Raw genomic sequence first — 18,693 nt, 5'->3', positions numbered from 1 at the left:
AGTCCTGTGTTGATTGTCTGTTATATATTATAGGTTTCATCGTGGTCTTGAAGGACCGTTGTCTTGCTTCACTGTGTACTGTACCACTGTACATGGTTGAAATGACAATAAAGCCACTTGACCTGAATTAATGCATTAGGTAGGGTGATCTTATGATGGTGAAATGATTGCTTTGCGCATTTATGTTAGACATATATTTTTCAGCTTACTGTACAGTTATCCTGTTTTGGTTTAATTTAATTTTGCCTTTCCCTTTATTTATTTATTTATTTATTTATTTATTTATTACATTTGTACAGCTGTACATAAATAATGGGGTGAATGGTTATGGCTGAGTTTTCCAAGATGAGCTGCAGAGACATATTTTGGACACCAGGTGGCAGTAGAGACAGCGTCACAGTAAATAATAGAGTGCACTGCTTGCACTGGTTTTTGTCCATTAAATGATCACGTTTTTGTGCAACTAAGTGTGTGGGTACCTGCAGTGGTGATATCAAGGTCAAAACCTTTCTCTATGTGATTCTGTCATGCTTTATGCCCTACATTCAGAGCTTCTCTTCTTTGTCAAACCACTTCCCTGTCCACCACAACCCTTGGCTTACACTCAAAGCCGAGGGTTTAGGTGTTTGGGCTTTGGTGTTCATTCAAATAATTACTTGAATGAACATAAAAAAAATAATGGAAAGGATTTCCACATGATTAAATTGCTTTATTTTACCATCATGCAATGCTGTTATTCCAACTTAATGTACTTGAGTTGGACCAACTTAATCGATTAATGTTGAATAAACTTATTTGCTGCAGTCAAGTCCAGAATAGAAAGCCATTTATTAAAGTGTAAATCTGTTCCATGATTATTTTAGGTTAATTTAAAGAATTTTTTTTTGGAGTGTTCAACAAAATATAGAGTCTGGTCAACATAAAACTAGTCATGGACATCTTTTTCCCTCCAATTTAATGGATTTATAAAATTCAGATGGTTTTATAACTAGTAGTATAATAGTAGGTGGGCTGGAGCCTATCCCAGCTGTCAGAGGGTGAGAGCCAGGATACACCCTGGACAAGTCTGTCACAAGTAACACCGTATGGCCTCTTGCACTCACATATGGGTAATTTAGAATCACCAATGAATTTAACCCCATATCTTTGTTCTGTGGGAGGACGAACCCACATAAACATGGGGAGAACATGCAAAGTCCACACAGATGGAGGATTTGAACTCAGGACTTTCTTGCTGTGAGGCAACAGGGGTTAAAGGAAAGTAGGGAAACTATGATTACAAGGCTTCATACATACATACATGTGGTGTGTGTACATTTTTCTGCCTCTTAAGCCCTTTTTCCATTAGTACCTACTTGCATCGACTCGCTACAGATCGCCACAACTCGAAATGTATCGAATGGTTTTCCATTACAATCCAGTACAACCTAACCTGCATGACTGTCGTAATTAATATGCAACAATATGCGTAGAGGTGTAGTGGTGAACCATGCCGAGTTGATCAGTAAGTATTAATGGAAAAGGGTCTTTATAAACCCTGTGGTTTAAACTCTTGTGTGATCTTGTGATATAGCGTGTCCAGGCAACTAACCACCCTTGCTAGATTGTATCATCTCAACAATAACAAATTTAACTAAAATTAATTTCATGCACCGTAGGAACATAAAAAATTTTTGTTCAAATTATTTTGTTCAAATTACAATTAGACTCTTTCCAGTTGTTAAAGGTGACTGTACACACCATTTTCCCGGACCACATGCCCTCGTTATGTTGTTCTTATTGGCACAATTCAACAGTGTACATTCAAACTGTAACCCTCACCATCATGGATTCTGCCAACAAACTTAGTAGAGGTATGTACCACAGACCCAAAACAGACCAAAAAAACCCACTGAAATTAAAGTTTATTCACTTTTTCAACTCTTCAACACAGATTTAAATGGAGCATGAGCTGCTAATACATCGTGTGATATGCAAAAAGACCTGCAGCTGATTAGCTGCCATCCTAAGCCATTTCTGTCATAATTATTAGTACACAGTCATTAAGAGATTCAGAATTCTAGCAATATAAGCACCAGTGCATCTCCATCTGTGCATGGAGTTATTATGCTGCTTTGTAGAGTGGAAGTTTTACATCTATCTCACCACATTTACACTTTTTCCCTTCTGTTGCCTTTAATTTTACAGTTTCCAGAACTCACAGTGGGATTATAGCAAGTTCACAAACAAATAAGAGTAGATGAGAAAAGTGCAAAAACTCTAAAATGTGGACCGTATCTTGATACCAATGTTTAAGACAGTAGTTCTCAGACTGTGGGTAGATGCCACTTGTGGGGCATTGAGTTACTGCATTAAACGAAAAAAGGTATCATGGGGACCCTATAAAAAGGCTCTAAAGCAATACAATGAAAATCATGTGACTATAGTTACATGGATGACAATCACCCAATGTTAGTGGAGTAGGATTAAGTGGGGCGTGCCAGAAAAGGTTTGAGAACCACTGATTGAAAATTAATCTAAATGTTATGCAAATGTTTTTGCTTTTATTTGGCCTTAAAACAAAGTACTAAAGAGAATAGTATTGACAATAATTAAACAATAAGTTATTGTTTAAAATCTTCCATTAGATTCTGTTTAAATTCAGTCATCATTAAATTAAGTTGACAGAATAAATAAAAAACATTGCCATCAGTAAATTGGTAATCTAATGCACCGATAGAAAAGTGGCTGTTAAAAAGCTGATACTGTCCAGTACAGATGGTTGGATTATGATCAGTTTAACAAGCCAAGATCCTTGCTTTGGTGACCCCGTGTGAATAAGAAAGCAGCTGAAAGCTTGCTTAATCTCATCATTTCATTTCAGACTGTACACTCACACACAGCTGTAGCCTGTGTTTGCTATACTTCTCAAAGCACTTGTTAATAATAGAAAAGTTAGAAAATCCCAGCGACTTTATGGCAGCAGCTACATATCGCAGATTCTCTGAAATATCTGCTACGGCTGGCAGCAATGGTGGTCATCTGTGCTCTTTGTGTCTCTACCAGTTGACGTTTCGGGGCATTCTTCTTCCAAAAATGTCATTGTCGTCTCTTGTTGGATGACTGAACTATCGCAGCTCATATGTTTTCATTAATTTACACAGTAGAGGGACTTCTCCAGGCATTTTTGTCAGTGACAGTTTCACAAGAGTCACATTGGCGCAATACATCAGTCCAGTAAGCTGATGGCTATTCATGTCATATAGTATTTATTCACCTATGTAGCTATTAGATTCGTTTCCATCCATCAGCTAGCCTGTATGTTTGTTTCCTTCTTTTTTCAGTCTGTATGTCAGTCTGCACATCTCTCTGTTTACTGTTGTTTCAATAATATCTGTTAAGACTTTGAGTGACTGTACTGATGTCTGGTTGTCCGTTCATCCAGATCTCTCGGAGGATCCTCTCCCGCTCTTCTAGCCTCTGGGCCCGGTCCAGCTCTGATGACACACACACACACAGAATAAGTTTTATGGACACTGTCCATTCATGTTACTGTCAGATTTATTATTTATTTATTATTCTATTTGAAGACAGGAGCATGTGTGTGTGATTATGTCTGACTGCCTTGCTCATAGAGACATAACCAGAGCGTCACACCAACACAGTGTGAGATTTCAGCAGTCTTATTCTAATTAATTCATTGCTGTGGACTCTGTGCAACATGGGTGAACAAACAGTATATAAAAGATGGCTTCCAGGTCTGAAAGGGGAAACCAGAAGTGCTTTAAACTTGCATTCTAATCCAGCAGGGGTGACCTTTGGTTGCAAAAAGAAGGCTGCTGGTATTGAAGTCTATGAGAAAATGAGTCTTTTGCAGACTTTGGTAAACACTTTCCAGATGAGTTGGTAATTTGAAGTCCTGCTGATTACAGTGTGACATTCATTTTATAAATGATGGTTTATTAGAGTAAAATAGATGATAAGACAGGGTATGCGTCTTATTTTGAGTATTTTGAGCCTTCAGTTCTAGTTTTATTTATTTTATTTCTCTCGTCTTTGTTTCCTTTTGTCTGTTCTTCTGAATCTTTCCCCAGGTCAAATTTATTCTTGTGTCTCTGTTTCTCTGTTTATTTAGTTATTTCCTGTCTTACGTTGGTACTTAGTTGTCTTCTGTATCTTGATTTTCTGTTTATTTTTTAGTCTTGTTTTCTTGAGTTTTACTGTCTTGTTTCCTCTCAGCTGCGTCTAATCCCTGATTAGCTCTCAGTGTGTATGTGTATGAATAGTCACATTTTTTCTTTATCCTTTGCTCCACTTTACCCTCCCTGTGTGTTTCCAGGTGTAACTCCTGCTATGTCTGGATTTCTGTTAGCTAGTTTGTGGACTATGTTATTGGGCTTCTAATCCACCAATAAATTATAAACACTGAGTCTGCCTTTATGTGTCTACGTCCTATAGAAGCTTGTTTTCACCAATAAAATGAATAAATAAATCAAATTGCCATGCAGCTAGCTGAGAAACATTTAGGAGTGCATGCCTGTCTGATGTTTGTGTTGCAGTAAAATGATGCATAATGAATCATAAATACAGAGGAGCATGTGTTAAAAGAAGCACAACACAATAACTTTATGTTAAGTCTGCTATTTGAGCAAATGTACTTTCAAAACTGCTTTTTATTAAAACATTTCACTGGACTACGATTCATATCTAAAGGATCGGATCATCTGAATCACAGCAATACTATGATGTCATATGATGTGTGGGTTATCAAATTAGGAGACCTTATTTTAAAGGAAACAGCTCGCTGGATGTGTGAATGATGTCTTAGTGTGTGGATGGTGACATTGGTGTGCGTCAGTGGTGTACGTGTCTGCCACAGATACCCTCAGCTGATGTGAACATGGTGGCGTGCATTAGGGATCTCTCAAAGCGTCTGCGTCTCCGGGCTGATGGATCAGTTGTGTCATCCCAGTCCTCAGACTCACTTTCCCCAGTGGGCCCAGTCTCTCCAGAGGGGACGACGGCAGTATTGTCTGGGTTGCTGTCTGCGGGCTGATGGTGGCGACAGCTATGATGCCGACGATGTTGGAGTCTGTTCCTTGGGCGATGGGGAAGATTGTTAGTGTTGCCATAGTGGCAGTCTGCTCGACAGTGTATTTGGAAGACGATGGCGCACAGTGTGACAAGAAGGCCAACGCAGACGCCGCCAAGAAACACAAGTGCTGTCCTCTCGGGCTGGTCTGTAAGAGAGGCAGGATAAATTAACAAATAAATTAACTGCTGTTTCATCCTTCTCTCAGTCCCTCCCTGCACAGTCTTTAGTCTTTATGTACTACGTTTTCAGACATCCCTCACCTGTCTGTTGTCTTTACACTGTTTCCACCTTCTGACCTCCACACATCTGTCTTTGAGCCAGTGGGCCAACGTCGCTGATCCCTTTTCAGCTTTCAATGCCAGAAGCATGTTTGACATGTTTGTATCTGCTTTGTGTTTTCTAGATCAAATTAATTTTAGTGCATGGGCCCTAAAGCCCCTAGTTTGGTCTCTAGAAGAACAGACCAGTGAAACCTTTTCCTTCTTTTATATAGTGTAAAAATGCATGTATGTTCCGATGAAAAAAGAAAAAAGAAAAACAAATCAATAATAGGTCTTGCTTTTTTCAAACTGAGTCAGTCTACTGTTATTACAAAGAAATATTACTGCCGTAAATCAAAGAAAAGCTTCAGCACAGCTTTTTTACAGAGCCATCTTGGTTCAGTGTAATGTAAAATGGTAAATGGTAAATGGCCTGTATTTGTATAGCGCTTTACTAGTCCCTAAGGACCCCAAAGCGCTTTACACAACCTGTCATCCACCCATTCACACACACATTCACACACTGGTGATGGCAAGCTACACTGTAGCCACAGCCACCCTGGGGCGCACTGACAGAGGCGAGGCTGCCGGACACTGGCGCCACCGGGCCCTCTGACCACCACCAGTAGGCAACGGGTGAAGTGTCTTGCCCAAGGACACAACGACCGAGACTGTCCAAGCTGGGACTCGAACCGGCAACCTTCACGATTACAAGGCGAACTCCCAACTCTTGAGCCACGATTGCCCCATGGTACGATGTAACAGAGCAGCCAGTAATATTTTTGTCAGTTAGAAAGCTGTGAAACATGTGGCTCAGATTAAACTAACAATGCAGACAAACACTCTCATGAACTAATCCGTTTTTCATGATTTGATACACAATCCATCCTATGTGGGAAAATACAGTCAAAGTGTGATAAATGATTCCTTTTTTTCTGCAGTTTTCACATGTTCTGAAGGCAGATGCCAAACTTTTAACAGACCTGTTTTTGCTCTTTGTTTCATACCCCTAGTAGGTTTATGTGCTAAGTTAACGAAATTAGCACATAATATTTGCTCATCACATCAATCCCACATAAAAGGTTCTTTTTTTTCAATTGGACCTACTTTACCTGCAATGAAGGTGTAAGCAGCCAGTATGTTGCTAAGCAATGCCATCTCCTGGGACACCACCTTCACCTCCATATTTGGGCTTCCTGTTGTTGGAGCGCTCATGTTGTGGTTATTATTTTTCCTGCAGAAGTCAGTTCAGCACCTCATGATAAGGAGAATTTTCCCTGAATTCTTAAACCTGTAAATACCCCAAAACATAAAAATGAGAAACAAATTAGAAAATGAATAGCGTAAGTAACTTCAATAAGTCATGTACTAAAGCTAAACTACATTCATGTGAAAAAGTTTGTTTTCTCAGGACTGCATGCAATCCTCAGAAGAAGAAAAAACAAGTATACCCTCACTACAGGAATTAAGAGGGAAAGTAGCAAATAGGTGTTGCTAATCAAATGCACATGATTAATCGTCAGAAAATGTGAGCACCTGTATAGTTTTGCCAGTTTGTTGGTTGAGAGCATTTAAATGAGTGCTAACACAATGCAACGATCTTCCCAAGTGTGGAGGTCCCAGCAAATTCATCGAAGGCCATGCAATGCTCAGTGAAACTGCAAAAAAAGAGTTACAGGCCTCCGTTAACATGATATTACATTTTGTGACAATACAGTTAGAAAATGACTAAACAAGTGCGGCTTTTAGAAGAGATTATGAGGGAAAAAAGACTCTTTCTAAAAAGAACAAGGCAGCAGGGCTTAGGTTTGCCTCACCTGAACAAACCTCAAAACAAACAATGTTGTTTGGACAGAAGAGACCAAAGTTGGAGATGATGTACAATAGCATGCTTGGTGAAAACCAAACATGCATGTCAGGGCAAACAACGCATGTGTCAAGCACGGTGGTGGAGGAGTGATAATTAGCCCTAAATCCTGGCCACAAATGGATCATGAAATAGAACAATGGTACGAAGCACAGCAGCAAATCTACCACGTTTCACACGTTCATGTGAGCCAGTTGTCCACATTAAAGTGAGTACAGGGGAAGGGTGGAAAATAAAGGTACCCCTGGTAACCCTTTTCAGTTTATCAACAATCACAACTGTGGCTTTATGGAGACAAGTCATAGTGGTTAAACTGTCATTTAACAAATTAAAGTTAATCACAGAGGACTTTGAAAACACTGATGCCTTACCCATCAATCTGTACCTCCCTCCCAGTTTTCACCATCATTATCAACATGCCTGAGATGTTTTCCTGCAGCGTTTAAAAGAAAAAACAATAATTAGGCATCCATACCTCAGATAATATTTTGTTTTTGGCACAAAAAACATGCATGCATTCACACATTCTTTTGTGCACTTAAGTCAGTTTTGCAATATCTGTGCAGCACACAGACATGAACACACACGATTTAGTGCAGAGCTCATTCACTTGAGAGAGGGTGTTTGGAAGTAAAGGAAAGACAGCGTGGAGATTTTCAAAACCAAGTATTTTTACACAAAACAGTTCATAGATGTGGACATTGTTTTAAACGTGAAGACTGAACATCAAGGATTTGATTCAGAATAATTTCTTACTTTTTCGACCACTAGGTGGCAACAAACAGCTGCGAGTGTTGCTGAAAGCTCAGGAGTTCAAGGCTTTGACTCAAACACACATGCTGTCGTGCACCAGCTGATAACTGACAAAGCAACTTTAATGCTGAAAAGCGCTCATTTCACATGTGCTAAAGTTGCAATGCAGATGTGTGGAAAGAAAATAAAAGCATAAGAAGGTTGCAGTAATGTCTCGGGACTTCAACAGCTTGGCTGCAGCTCTGCATAGATGGATGTTTGGTTTTGAGCACACTGAATTGTAACTTAAATCATGTTAACTTTCAGCTTTAATGCTGTGCCTTTTAAAGCCTAAAAGAAGTACAGCCTAGAATCAATCTCGTGTTTTTTTTGGCTTGCAGACAGTGCTATTCCTGCTTTTAGATTGTTTTAGTGTATCAGCCTGAACTACATCCTCCAGCTAAAATGTTTGCTGCTACCTAATATTGCAGCTCAGCCGAAGGGGACATTGTTAATGTTTAGTTCCTGTCATGCTGTCATGAGCATGAGTCTCTTCGCACAGACAGATGCGCTTCTTTTTACAGAGAAAATTATTTCTACATGAAAGGGCTTACAACAACGTTTGTTTTTGAGTAACCGATTTCTGGGAAGTTTTTTTTCCCCCACATGTATTTTTTGTTTGCTTTGAAGAACAGTTCAGCCGGATGCATAGAATTACAGGCCAGAGCAAAAATAAATGTAGTGGTGGTGAATTGTTCTTTTAAAATGTCTACATTTACTCTACGGTTTATTACCGTCTCTTGTCAGTGAGCTGAAAACATGAAAGTGGTTTTTAACATGCGCACATTTGGCGCTGACCTGGAAATGTGCTTGTTTCAGAGAGACAGTCCATCAAGTCCGGGCTTCAGACAATGTCATAAATTACCCACACTAACAAGAAGATGTGTAAGGGGGTTTTTATTTTTATTTTTATCTAGGCCACAGAATAGAGTGTATTATATACGGCCTTTGGTCTGGACATAAAGATCCAAACTTAGACTGCTATCCGGGGCATTTCTTTAAGCTCAAGCATAAAGAGTATGACATGATGGTTGGTGTCATATACAGTAAGTGATGATTATTAAACATTGAAATGAGTAGCTAAATCTCAGGCAGAGAAATTATTAATAAAGCAATATTAATAGTAATTAATAGTAAGAAGAAATACAACAATAACTCTTTAAAAATAACCAGCTTAAATTACAAATCATTGTGTTTGAACTAGTTTAGTTCTGTATTTAAATTTCATAGCCCCTGTGTTATCAGTGTTACTGAACTCAAAGGTTGAGTGGCTTTTGGTGTTATTTGGACAAAAAAAAAAAAAACTGAATAACCTTTCAGAATATTGTAATTCAAGTCTGAAATGGTCTGGACGTTTCTAAAATACTTTGCACAGTCTCGCCTGTTACAAAAGACTCACAGGTCTTTTCATATCAGAACAGATCATTTATGTTTTAGTGTTGGAAATAAGGTGCAGTGGGTTAAACAGAAGACCTTCAGAGCATGGTTTATATCTTGCGTGAAGCCAAAAATCAGCTCTGCGGTGTTCCTAGCACATATGGAGGACACATATGGAGGACGTGCATTGCTTAAAGCGTAGAAGTATGACTGCACGAGTGGGCTGTCTATTCCAGCAGTGTTTTTCTTTTTTCTTTTCTATATTTCTGCAGACTGCAGTTTTAATGGTTCACATGATTCTTATAATGTGTATGATGGACTTTGAATGACTTTACTTGTACAGCACCAAGAATAAACCTGTCCCCATCAGCTAGGCCATCTAATAAAAGCTCCCTCTTCCTAAACGTAATCCTAGAGTGTAAGAAGACTGAATTTATACATTAACACCCACAGCCCTGCAGACATTTACAGTCTTGTTAGAGATAAATGAAAACTTGTGTCCTAAGATACTCTTATTCTCTGTAGCTGCAAAAAATGATGACGATAATAATTAAGCAAAATTTCCAGAAATGACATATTAAATCTGAACAATGCTTAATGCTTACACAGAAAATGTGCAAAGCACCTCAGAAAGACTTTTCTTTTCTAGCATCTTCTTCAAATAAAATCTCGCTGTAAATATGAGCAATAGACCTCACTTAGCCTCACTGTAGAACTTTATTTAATTTCATAAATGTGATTTTCCCACAGATTTAATACACGTTGTGTGTTCTCCATCAGATTACTTCACGAAGACTCTTTTCTTAATGCCAAACAACAGTAAAGATATCAGCCTATGAAAAGGCAGCGTTTATAAAATGAACAATGACACTTTTAAACATGTAAATCTAAACTGTGTAGAAATACAAAGATGCCAAATACAGAATGTTGTGCTCTTGAGCTGCGCAGCTGTAAAGAAAGACACGGCATTGAAATTTAAACTTGAACAGATGAAAAATGGATGAAGCTCTGAGAGAAGATCAAACTGCCCTAATTTCTCTGGATGTTTTCAGCTGTAAAAACGCTGAAGCGCAGTGCTCTTGACCTGTCGGGAGAAACTAAGAGGACACTAGAGAACAAATCTGCATTTTATCTGTCACATTTCTGGAAATATGGGCCAAGCGAGAGTCATTTTTGTCCCCTCCTTACTTACTGTTAGGCATAAAAACACACACCTCGGGCTTTTATTTATGTTAGAAAACAAACTAAGTCGAAAAGCAACTTGTCATCACGGGACGTACAGAAGCAAAGAATAAAACAACAAAAAAGCAAATCGCATTTCATTAAAGTGCAACATAACACGAGCAAACATAACACAACCTCCAAGCCCTTCTAAATTCACTGACTGTCAGGGTCATTTTGTGATGTTGTGTGTAAATGCTGCAGGACGTGACTGCCCTTCTCTCGCCCACTCCCCTGCTTACTCTTTCTGTCTGTCTTTAAATATGACAGTATAGCTTCCTGTATGTTACCAAAAAAAAGCATTATACCATCATTAATAATTTATAGTTATGGGTATTAATCACACCTTTTAAAAAATTTAACACCTATCTACCTTCACAAACAAGTCGTGGGACAAAAAGCAGATGCTCATCAGTATTAGAGTTGAGTGGTGAATGAAAAGTCATGCAATAAATTCCTATCAGCCAGCTGATCGCCACAGTTATGTAATGACATTAGTATGAGACGGTTGGCCTGTTGCCAGCTCATTACAGTCAGTCACACTCTGTTCAGCAGTCTAGAAATAATGAGCTGTTTACACTGATGACTCAACTACATGCGAAAGGCTTTTTCTCACTCTGTACTTCACAATCGATCGATCGCACTGCAAAACTAAGATTTGCGATGCTCTTCTTTGCTTTCTTCCTTAAAAGCACTTTCTTTCTGATTGTTTGTCCAATAAATATGAAGCCCGTAGGGAACCCGAAGTCCTGCAGAACCATTGGATCAGTGCTCTCGTGTGCATGTGAATGTGAAGTTGTACAAGGGCATGGCAGTCCTTTGGGCACTGTTCACAGATTTAGGCAGTGGCCGGTCTTTCAGTCAGGCTTTTTGCACTTGTGCGTGCCATCTTTCGTCTTTTCATCCCACTAAAGCAGATGTTTTTCTTTAAAGCTCTCCTGACCCAACTACATTTCAAGCATTTCAAGTGACCATGTCAATATTGACGGCTTTCTGATCATTTTTGTAGCTAATATGTCTTTGTGGTGATGGTGTGGCCGCCCTGGTGAGTGTTTCTTCAAGGTTCACAGAGGATGTATTTGGGGATTCAGCCATCTTCTGTATGGGGCACATGATCAGAGAAAGCCTAGTTTCTGGAGGAGTGTTGCTCAGGGCAAAACATCTCTGGTGGGAACTTTTTCTTTCCAAGAAATGCAGAATATTCAATGAACGCAGTGCACGTACAAGGCATGAAATTCCTTCTGCTGATGTGGAAGTGTTCATGTGAGGTTCATGTGCTCACCACACTTTTTGTTTACCTTGCAAGGTCTTTTTTCATACTTATTGAATTGTATGCTGATATGTTAGAGACAATCAACATTTCAGCCCTGGATATTTATCTTTTTGATGCTGATCGTTAGAATAAAGTGCCTACGTGACCCTACTAACCCACAGCATGCAGTGCAAGAGGTAGAACACCAGTCCATCAGTTATTGGAGGCAGTTTTTGGCAATCATGCGTGGAAACAGCAGTGTCATCAGCAAAAAGGCAATTTTTGACCTTTTAACCTTTGTAGGTCAAACAGCTTCTTGTGGGCTTCACTGTGGAGGTAGATGACTGCAGTAGAGTGGCCAAATGACCAGAAAAGAACATTCAAAATAGCTGAAATTTCAAAATAAAGGTGTGGTTTGTATAGTCTTGCATACTCTGATGTGCATGTCGCAGTCACAGATCTTCTTCATGTTGTCACTGAAGGAGTTCACAGAGCTGGAGATCTTCGCTGGCTTTTCTCAAGGATCATGAAAAGATTGTATCTGCTATATGTTGAATGCTCTGTGAAGCCGATGACGGTAATGTAGTAGAGTCCCTGTTTTTTTCTACTTCTCCTATGATTGCCAACCGTGTCCAAGCTTGTTCAGATTTGAATGCACACTGACCCTAAATATGAGACATGTGGAGCTTCTTCAGCACCAGGTGAGCAAAGATTCACTCACCATACAGAGTATGAATATGCTATGACAGTTTTTGCAGTTCCCTCTGTCCTCCTTGTTCTTCCAGATTGTGATGATATTGGCATTTTTCATGTCCTGGGACACAGCTCCCTCCTCCCAGACAGAGGAGTTAGTGGAGTTAGCCAAGGACTGGGCATCTGGCACACAAGAGCAATGGTTGGCCATCACTGCTTTTTAAACAGTACATGCCTGAGTTCTTGATCTCCTTTTAGATTACTGGATGTCCATGATGCTTTCACTGCTTTGACTGGGTTTCAGCTTTATCCCCTCAAATAGGTCGACTTTAACCTATTTGATGCCCACATCTGCTGCCACTGTATTCAGGAGCAGAGCTCAGGCATTACCTACAAGGGCAGCTCTAATCGCTGTGTTTTGCCGACAAGAAAATTACAACACATATTTAAACTTTAACTGAACTCATGAATTTGCTTGGAGGGGTTTTCACAAATGCTAAAAGTTTATATCTCATATGTCAGATTGGCTGGATTTGTTTTAAATTGGGTCTGCATAATCTAGGATTATGGCTCAGAGAACATGCGAAATTTTGCAATGATATGATTAAAGTTTGTGTGGTTTGTTATACTGTATGTTCGGTCCGGTTCGATCCCCGGAGGACACAGAACTCCCTCTGAGGTTGCGTAGGGAAAGGCATCTGGTGTAAGACTGCCAAATCTAAACACGCAGAACGACCCGCTGAGGTGACCCCGTATGAATAAGGGAGCAGCTGAAAGTGGCTTTAATGCTCATTTTAAAATACAGAAAATTAAGAAATCAAAAGTCCATCGCTCTCTTTTTAAAACATGCAAAATCAATTACACATAAAAGTCTTTATTGAAATGCTTTGAAATTCCCGTAGCTACAGTTTAGATCATCTAACATATTAAGTCCTATTATTTTACTAATATTTTATTATTAGTCGTACTTTATGTGAACCATTTTTTATTTTCCTAAACATTTGAACATTTTTGCCCAAAGTATTGGATAACAGAGGTGAAGCCGGGAGAATAAAGTGTGCTTTTCTTCAGGTATTTTCATGGGCAGTTATTCCCAGCTTTGTTCGGTGATGATACTTCAGTTTGTAAGAATAGGTGTGGCAATCAATGGCTACCCATGGCTCAGTCATTTACTCTATGGGGATGCAAAGTTTCAGTGATCACATCTCTGTGTGTCACTGCAGTCCATACATGTGATACCTTTCCCAGATATTATCCAGAGTCCACAGGGTTATATTTTAAATATTTTTAGTCCCGTCACTGCAATGAAAGCAATAAAGGCATATACCAAGCTCCTTATATATTCATTTTTTTCGAGTGAAGTCTCCTAGACTCCAGCCCGAGGTGTAAAACATGTTGCGCCTTTGTTTTCATACACACTGATGCTCTTCTCTCTTTTCTTTTTTTGCGTGTCTGGCCAAATTCTTATGTGGCACAATAGCTCTTTGTTTTCCTCCATGTGGTTGAGAAAACTATATAGTTCCTCCGACCCGTGGTGTAGTCCACCACGACACTAACAGAACATACAAAAGCTCTTCCTGCACAGGCTCAATCCTCCACATCATGCTCATCACACTTTAAGCATATTTCTTCCCCCGTGTGTGTGACTGCTGATGCTAATCTAATGTGACACTGGCCTTTCCCTCTGCTGCTGCACCGGAGAGAGAGTGTGCACGCAGATTTAGAAAAAACAAAACAAAAACGGAAATAAGACACAGAAAATTAAAGAAAGGAAAAAAATTACTTGGCGGCACAAAGAGTAATTATATGGAGGGAAAAGTAATCGAGCAGTGAGAAAGACAGATTTGAGACTTCCTACAAAATCATAATAATTATAAGCAGATATAAAAATCAGCAGTGGTGTCATCATGAGCAGTTATCAGCACATGTAAATAAAATGTTTGTACTTACATGTTAATAATCTGAAGAGCCCATCTGCTCTCCTGTCCTCTCATTCCTCCTTTCCTCTTTCCTCTGGTCTTCTCTTTTCTCCTCCTCTCGGTACTCCTCTACTCTGTGCTCGACTCTCTCCTCCCCTTTTTTCTCCTCTCCTATTATCTCCACTCTTCTCTTTGCCTTTCTCTCAAAGAATACCAAAAGAAGACTAACAGTACAATTATAAGTATAAATCTCCTCTGCCCTCCCACAGTTGTCAGACAGGCCCAAAAGCCTCCGTCTCCTCTTCTCTTTCTTATGTAGATACAAATTAAAAATGTCAGTCATTCTCCTTTCATGCCCTCAGTTCTTCTTTCTTTAATGCCGTAGCAGCAGGAGGAGAAGGTACACTGCTCCGACTGTTTTCCAGAGTGCAGCTTTCCTTTATTCCGTTTTAGTTTTCTTTTTAGAGCGAGACATAGGTCAGCTCCTCGGGGCAGAAATGTGACATGAGAGACCCCGACAGGTCTGCCGAATCTCTCTCCTCTCTCTCCCTTTCCCAAACGTCTGCATGCCCTCCTCTCTGACTCTGCTGCTTTTTCCTCTTTCTCTCAACAACGCACACACAGCAGGACACATGTGCAGTTGTAAATGAAGACTCGCTGCCTCTCCTCATTTGCTCTTGGTCTGTTTTTCATGTGGAGCGCTCAGCAGGAGGGAGGAGAGAGAAACACTGAGGAGAGGAGAAGAAGAGGGACAGTGGGGCAGGAAACCAAGCAGAATACAATATTTCATGTGCAGTGTTGAAAAAAAAAGTGCTATTATTTAGACGCATCACATGAAATTTCAGAAAATCACATCACGCCTCCACCCTGTAAATCTAAGTTTTTTTATATGTAAGAATATATATATATATATATATATATATATATATATATATATATATATATATATATATATATATATATATATATGTATATATGTGTGTGTGTGTGTGTGTGTATATATATATATATATATATATATATATATATATATATATATATATATATATATATATATATATATATATATATATATACATGCCTCTTTTATTCACTAATCAGTAAAAGAGGCATGAGATAAAATTCAAAACTGAGCAGCACAGTGTTTCACATGCGCAGAGATGACAGTGAGTGGCTGTGACAGATGACGATTTCAGTCACCTGTGAAGTCACCTTCTCACTGCATGGCCACACTTTGGACATCATTATTATTATTATTATCATTATTTATTTATACTGCAGTCGGACCATGTGCCCTCACAGTAATACTTATAGCTGATATTTTAGCACCAAATCAACACTTTTCTAAAGGATCAAAAACAACTTTATATCAGATTAACACTGATGAAAATTTCATTAGCTACCCCATCAGCTTGGCAGGTTATTTTTGTGCTGATGTTACGCAACGGGAAAAGTTTGAAAACCCCTCGAGGGCTGTGGTTGGGGAGGGTGGCTGAGTTAAACAAGGTACTAAGCACTCAACAGGTATGTAGGGAAATAAAAACATGCAGTGGCATCCTTGGTATAGATGCTGGCTTTTCACTTTTTCAGAAAGATGCCCGACTTCCTAACGTGCAGCAAAACAATTCTGAGTGTATACAATAAAACTCAAACTTGTTCAGGCAGCCAGCTGCAGTACGCTGCTGCACACCCATATGACACTCATCTCACTGCAACACTAGTCTTACACACCCATTAAATCACTGAGGTATATTTAAGCTGTCAGTATTTTGCTCATTCTTTTGCTGCGTGTCTGTGCAGACATGGTTTAAGCCTTTCACCCAGACAGGCTCTCCAAGATGTGTACTTTAACCTGAACCATGACCTCCTCATCCTAAACCTCATGCTACATAGTTTTATTGCCTAAAATCGACCAGAGAAACCTGAAAAGGCCCAGAAGTCTAACTTCTACCACTGCCTGCAAAAGGTCAGAAGGTCATGACTATATCATTGATAAATAACAGGCAGTTGATGCTTACAGATAATGACATCATCACTAAAAGCCAATCCAGTGGTCTTGTGAACCCCCACCTAATGCTGACCATAGACTGTATATAAAAGATATGTGAGTGGAGCTACACCTTGGTTCTTTTTAAAAGCCAGCAGGGGGCGAATTGAAAGTATACTCTATTGATCCATGACCTCACTAAACACTTTACAGATGTTTATGGTCTTAGTCACTAGTTTTAGGTCTTACTGAATGCCAGATGATGTTTATTTTGTAAATTATGGTCTCAGCTGGAGACCAAAAGCAGGATGTGAGAGGTCGGATATGCAGACATAAAAAAGAGCCCAGAAGTTTTAGAGTATTTCTCCCAACTAGTTTAATTAATATGCATGTGTCTGTGGGAAAACAGGTGCTTCCACAGGGAAGTCTTAAAGTACTGTCATGTTGTTGTTTGGATCCTTGTTTTATTTCTGTTCTTCTTTTAATATTATTTAGAAGTTTTCTCCCCAGTGTTTCTGTCATCCATCCCCTCGCACTATTAAATACATGTTTTCTTTTGTTTATGAGGTGTTGATAACAACCAATTAACAGTTTACTTTTCATTCAAATTATCTGTATGGGCTGCATTTAGGAATTCTGTTTTTCAGTTTTCGTCAGGTGAGCCACACCCTTGTGACAGCTGGTTTCAAAAAACTAAAGCGGATACCACAAAAAAGTCTTCACAAACAGGACTTTGCAAAACACTGGTTGATCCTTTTTATACTTTTATATGCAGTCAGTGATGCTGTTAATAAGCTAATATTTCATGGTGGAAATATCAGAATTGCTCCTGTTGTATTTTGATCCCTGGGCCTGAATATTAGTCAAAATAAGATAAAAACTGAAGAAATGTTAATGCATCAGCAAAACCTGTTACAAATCTGAAGATCAACCCAGTAGTGCAATATACAATCCAACAATCCAAAATGCTATTGATCCCCTGGAATCCACAAAAGTTTGACGTGAAAAAGTTTCATGGCATTTCGGTCTGAAGCGAAGACATGGAACGCCTGATAGCACCTACATGGCTACAAGTAACTGACAACTAAAATTCATTTTATTTGGTCTGTTTGTTTCTTCATGTTTGTTTTACATCATCAGGAGCTGCATGAATAAATGATGTGCATGCACAGAATGCATGCCTACAGCTTTTCTCCATACATAAGCTGTTTTTCATAAAGAAAGAGTGTGCACTGAGGGTGAGTGTGTCTACCTCAGGCCTACTACTGACCATGCATAACCTTTTTTTTAGATACAACACAACATCCCGTTTCATAGAGCTTGAGCTTATATTTGTAGCCTATTGCATGTATGTTTTGCATTCATGCACACATTTACTTGTATTATTAGGTGTGATTTACCGTTTACAAACTTATTTCTCAGTGATACAAACAGATGTTACAGTGGATTATGCTTTTTTTGTCTTTTAGTCCAAGTGCTGACTGTTACAGGCCTTAGCTCTGCACTTACACATGTGATAGGCTCAGTTTCACTTCTGTGATTTCACATCTAAAACAAAAAAAAATCTAATTTCTGTTTCTCCACTTCTGTCAAGAATATCTATGTTTCAGATTTGACACAACCGTGTTGTTGAAAATTTGCTGGATCTTTCCGTTGCTCTTTGTAAAACTGCGATCACGTTTTCCGTTCTACGCCCACACGTGCACAAGTTATTAAATCAGCATCTTCACATTTCTGTAATTCTTTAATGGCTTGTTTAACACTTAATATCACCCAAAAGCCTTGTGTTACTGGTTGTGTTCAGTTGTGTTCAGGTCTGCACAATCTGAAATCTCAGCACATTTGCATGCACACTCCCTTCTCTTGCACAATTAGGGGAGACCGGGGATAGTTGTAACGTGGGTCAGTTGTAACACTTCCAATATCTCCAATCAGGGCTAAGTTTCAAATGATGTGACTCATCCTGTGCATGCCCAATTCATTTCTGCTATCACATGTGAAAAATCAGCACATTTGGTCAAACACAGACAATTTAACATGAAAAAAAGTAATTTGTATACCAAAAAGTAAGTTTTTCTACTTTATTTCAATTTCTAATAGCATTATCTGCTTTGCAGTTAAACTCATCAAACTTAAATTATGTTATTTGTATGTCTACGGGGATATATTCTGTGTAGGTCTTTAGTGCTAATGTTTTAGCCGTTGGCTGTAATGTTAGCTAGTAACATTTCACTCATTGTGTTTGAGATCA

General features: G+C 39.1%; 1 protein-coding gene across 1 annotated transcript; it reads right to left on the bottom strand.

The window, feature by feature from the left end:
• Positions 1 to 2,015: 2,015 nt before the first annotated feature.
• eva1ab (eva-1 homolog A, regulator of programmed cell death b) lies at positions 2,016 to 14,541 on the bottom strand. The gene is made up of 6 exons (XM_087844183.1): positions 14,487 to 14,541; positions 7,573 to 7,634; positions 6,871 to 6,992; positions 6,447 to 6,625; positions 4,863 to 5,219; positions 2,016 to 3,476 (listed from the first exon to the last, which is right to left on the bottom strand). Exons 4-6 carry the CDS (start codon positions 6,547 to 6,549, stop codon positions 3,364 to 3,366), a joined length of 573 nt encoding a protein of 190 aa, XP_087700309.1. The 5' UTR covers positions 6,550 to 6,625; positions 6,871 to 6,992; positions 7,573 to 7,634; positions 14,487 to 14,541; the 3' UTR covers positions 2,016 to 3,363.
• Between the last annotated feature and the right edge of the window lie 4,152 nt (positions 14,542 to 18,693).

Source organism: Neolamprologus brichardi, chromosome 1, assembly GCF_056152115.1.
Source record: "Neolamprologus brichardi isolate AB-2024 chromosome 1, ASM5615211v1, whole genome shotgun sequence".
Classification (NCBI taxonomy): Eukaryota; Metazoa; Chordata; class Actinopteri; order Cichliformes; family Cichlidae; genus Neolamprologus; species Neolamprologus brichardi.
The sequence above is the reverse complement of the archived record's forward strand: the minus strand, read 5'-3'. Positions and strand labels throughout refer to the sequence as shown.

Coding starts and splice junctions, on each gene's coding strand:
- eva1ab (XM_087844183.1), bottom strand. CDS start 6,549: ATGAGCGCTCCAACAACAGGAAGCCCAAATATGGAGGTGAAGGTGGTG. Junction 5,220..6,446: donor TGCTTACACCTTCATTGCAG/GTAAAGTAGGTC, acceptor CCTCTCTTACAG/ACCAGCCCGAGAGGACAGCA. Junction 3,477..4,862: donor CATGTTCACATCAGCTGAGG/GTATCTGTGGCA, acceptor GTGTGTCATCAG/AGCTGGACCGGGCCCAGAGG.